This window comes from Cebus imitator, unplaced genomic scaffold, assembly GCF_001604975.1.
Source record: "Cebus imitator isolate Cc_AM_T3 unplaced genomic scaffold, Cebus_imitator-1.0 Scaffold737, whole genome shotgun sequence".
Classification (NCBI taxonomy): domain Eukaryota; kingdom Metazoa; phylum Chordata; class Mammalia; order Primates; family Cebidae; genus Cebus; species Cebus imitator.
Genome location: NW_016108052.1, coordinates 372,720 through 377,089, shown reverse-complemented (window position 1 = coordinate 377,089; position 4,370 = coordinate 372,720). Strand labels below are relative to the sequence as shown.

The 4,370-nt window shown below is 43.0% G+C and overlaps 1 protein-coding gene across 1 annotated transcript in view; it reads left to right on the top strand.

Annotated features, from left to right (window-relative positions):
- The first annotated feature begins 272 nt into the window (after positions 1-272).
- The window catches only part of IREB2 (iron responsive element binding protein 2), a 62,036-nt gene continuing 57,938 nt past the window's right edge, over positions 273-4,370 (top strand). The window contains exons 1-2 of the mRNA XM_017519360.2: positions 273-436; positions 1,841-1,930. Coding sequence (XP_017374849.1) covers positions 418-436; positions 1,841-1,930 — 109 coding nt within the window. The 5' untranslated portion in view covers positions 273-417. The remainder of the gene's footprint in view (positions 437-1,840; positions 1,931-4,370) is intronic.

Below are 4,370 nucleotides of genomic sequence, written 5' to 3'. Positions count from 1 at the left end.
TTGCGGGACCGCGCACACAGCTGGAACTCACGACCCCAATACAAACCTTCAGGCCACAACTAAGTAACGGACCGCTGCCAAGGCCAAATTAGCGACTCCAACGCCACCGCGTCAGCCTCCCCAGGCTCCGCCCCCGCTCGCGAGAAAAGCGGCGAGGGCGAGAGAAATCGCCCTCCGGTTAGCTCCGCCCCTTCTCTTTCTTTGTTTTCCTTCCGAAGGTCTCGCGGGAGTTAGGCGACAAATCCCGCAAGCGCAGACCCGGGGCTGGCTCTGCGGCTCTCGCGATATTTGAGCGAGACTGCTTCCTTCCTTCCTCCCTTGCCAGTCCGCCTGTCTTCCTCCCCCTCTTCCCTGCCCGGCCTCCCCCCTCCTTCCCCCGCTGGCCCCCTCCCCGCAGGGATAATATGGTCTCCGGCGATGGACGCCCCAAAAGCAGGTCAGTTTCGGGCCTCCGAGCTGGGTCTGGTAGCTGGAAACGCGTGCTGCCTAGGCGCCGTGTTCCTTGCTTTTCTTGCCTGGAGTCGCTTGGCAGGCGCCCAGGCCCTCGGGGCTCGGGTTGTACTCCCCTCGGGGCCTGCCTGCTGGGCCGCCCTTTGAGCCCAGGCCGCGGAAGATGGGATTCCCGGTCCCCACCCTCCCGCGCGACCCCCGCAGGACGGGCCGCCCCACCGCTGGTCTTGACCGGCACCCTTCTTTCTCCCATGGCCGCTGTCTGCTGCCAGCGCCTTCCTGGCCCCCGTCAGCAACACCGGGGCAGGGAGAGGCCCACCATCTTCCTCTGCCCGCCCCCCATTGGGGAGCGATGAGGGCAGGGGCCTGCATCTCCGTTCTTGGGTCTCACGCAGCTGGATGTTGGTTCCACAGCCCAGCCTCAGGCCCCTCGGTCTCTCTGTGTCTCTGGAAGCCGAAGGAGGGGCAGTTAAGGTTGAACATGGGTCAGTCAGTTCCCCGACCATTTATTGCAGCGCTGTCTCCTCCCCCCGTCCACCTCCCTCTACAAAAAAAGAGAAAAAAATACTGTTCATTCTGAAAATGGGTTGTGCTTGTGTTTTCTCTTTTTGGATGAAAGCCTTAACAATGTTGAGGGTCCTGCCCACCCACCGCTATGAGTCTGCACAAAAGATCTGAAGGTTCTTTTCAACCTCAAGGCTGCCTCCCCGCCACTGCCCCCTAGAATGTTGGGAGCTGAGGCATATTCAAATGAGACCCCTGGGTCTTTGAAGTTCAGCTTCAATTCGTGCAAAACCAGAAGGACTTATATCTTTCGGGGAGAATATGCTAATTTCCTAGATATTCTGTTACTTTAATATTCTGTACTAAACCCTTGTAAGAACCTGAGAAGTTTTTTGTTTACTGAATACTTCGTAAAAATCCATCTTTTGGTTTTTTTTTTTAATCAGTCCTTCTAATGCTAATTTTGGAGTTCCCAAATTCCTGTCTCTGCAGTTTTCAAGACATGTCTTTTCCAAAACGTCCCCGTAGATTATTTAAATCATTTTTAGTGTCTCTTTCCAGGTATTGTGTGTTAAAACATTTCTGGAGTGAATTACCTTACTAGTTTTTATTCGACACATTATGATCTAGAGAGATGCCATCCAGTGTGGTGGATACTAGCCCTTTGTAACTGTAATAAAAATTAAATAAATTAAAAACTCAGTTCCTCAGGCACCATAGCCATCTTTCAGGTGCTCAAGAGCCACACGTGGCTAATGGCTACTTTACCGGACAGCTCAAACGTAGAACATTTGTACCACTGCAGAAAATTCTGTTAGAGCTAGTTTCCAGGTGTTTTCATTCCAGGTATTGTTGCTGTGTTTAATTAAATTTTTTTTTTTTCCAGGATACGCCTTTGAGTACCTTATTGAAACATTAAATGACAGTTCACATAAGAAGTTCTTCAATGTATCTAAACTTGGAGGCACCAAGTATGGTAATGTTGTTTTACATTTTCTTGAGTTTGTTTAGTCTCTAATAATTAAAATGCATTTGTTAAACTGAGCTGAAGAAATTTTAAATTTATTTCTACCGTATTGTAACCGGTACACCTCCACATACCTATACCATTTTAAAAACTCCTCTTGGGAAAACTTTTGTTCAGGGAAGATGTACCTTAACTTCTTATTTTAAAATCGAGTTAATTAAGCACTAATTTTTTTCCTCAAAGCAACCAGTAATGCAGTTAAAAAAATTTTTTTTCTTATTTTTGTTGGTAACTGGGATCTTGCTATGTTACCCAGGCTAGTTTTGAACCCCTGGGCTCATATTATCCTCCTGCCTCTGCCTCCCTAAGTGTTGGGATTATACATGTAAGCTACTGTGCCTGGCCTAATGTGATTTTTAGAAGAACCTGACTGACTGATGATACTCTACACCAATTAACTGTATATTTTACTTTCTCTTTTCTTTTTTTTTTTTGAGACAAAGTCTTGGTCTGTTGCCCAGGCTGGAGTGCAGTCTCATACAGCCTTGAACTCCTGGGCTAAAGCAATCCTTGCCTCAGCCTCCCAAGTAACTAGGCCTAGAGGTGCATGCCAACACACTTGGCTAATTTTTATATTTTTTGTAAAGGTGGGTTCTGTGTTGCTCAGGTCTCAAACCCTGACCTCAAGCGATCCTTTTGCCTCAACCTTTCAAAGTGTTGGGATTACAGGCATGAGCCACTGTGCCTGGCTTATTTTACTTTCTCAAATGAACAGTGCCCACATCTGTTCTTTTTGCCATCTGTTGATTAGGAATTACCAACAGGACCCACTGACTGAGTTGTTCTGCAGCATTGGGCATTGTTTGCGCCAACCTGCACACCTACAGTTTTGGCAGACATTCTCATTCACCTGATCGGGGTCAAACCTTTCCCTGCGGTCTCAGAAGAGTGACTGTGACTGACCTGCAGGGCATTGATTGGAAGTTTTGACTTTACTGACAGTTGAGTAACTCTCAATTAGGCCAATAGTTTAGAAGACCGATTATTGTTAGTGAACTTTTCTGTGACAATGACATGAAAAGATAAATTGAATGCCACATCTATTGTGGTCAGTTTTGGAAGGAGATTTAACCTTGATTATTCTTGCATTATTAAGATTGTTTTTGTGATTTTTCTGTAGATTTTGAGGAATTTAAATATTCTTGACTGCTATGTGTGATATTTTTTGTGTATTGTGAAATACAGATATTTTGGAGTATCTTAGAGAATCCCCATTTTGGAATTAGGTTGTCATTAAGAAATAGTTTGCCAAAATGAGAGCAATATCCTTTACCTTCCATGTTTAGCTGCAATGATTTGTATTGATATGTTTGTTAAAAGAGGTTGGTCATTTTCTTAATGATGTGTGTCTTTCACATTAATTTTATCCCTTCACTGATGATGAGTTTGCATTAATTTTGAAAACAGCTAGATTGATTGTTTACAAGAATAATCTTTTTATTTCACTTTTACTTCTCCAAAATAATCTAATGATCCTGGCTTGTAAGTTTTTTAACTTAAATTTCATAGCTTAATAAATTAAAGGAGCACATACGATGTTTTGAAGATTGAGTGTAAATACTTTGTGTATAATCTTTGGAAATGTGCTTACTTGAAAGGTGATTTATATTTTTCAGATTTAGGGAATCAGTAGGAAACTATCAAAAACAACTGTAAAATGCATTGAAAGGGAACGATTGATATAATATGGAAGTTAAATTTTCTCTGAGAAATAAGCTGTCATGGGCATTTGTGTATAACTTTACAGAGTATGTCTGTACTTAACATTATTCCAGAATTACCAGTTTTTATAACCATGATAAATGTAATAGAATAACTGTGAATATAAATAATTTCAAAACAGAAAGCTGGTTTTTATTTATGTGCGGTCAGTATCCTGGTTTTTATTTTATTTTATTTTAGTTATTTTTTTGAGACAGGATCTAGCTCTGTCACCCAGGCTGGAGTGCAGCAGTGTGATCTCAGCTTACTGCAACCTCCGCCTCCTGTGTTCAAGCGATTCTCGTGCCTCAGCCTCCCAAGTAGCTGGGACTGCAGGTGTGCATCACCCGCCCAGCTAGTTGTAGAGAAGGGGTTTTACCATGTTGGCCAGGCTGGTCTCAAACTCCTGACCTCAAGTGATCCCACCCACCTCAGCCTCCCAAAGTGCTGGAATTATAGTAGTGAGCCACTGTGCCCGGCCCCTCTTGGTTTTTTAATAGAATGATTATTATGAGAAGTAATTAATAATTACTTAAGTAATTTCCTAGTTATTAAGAAGGAGTAAAATTTGAAGAATTGACTTTGAAAGAAAGGAACAACTTAGATAGAAAGTATTTTGCTTGTTTACCCTTAGAACAAAAAATACTTACTGCATTTTTTTTTTTTTTTTTTTTTTTTTTTTTTTGAG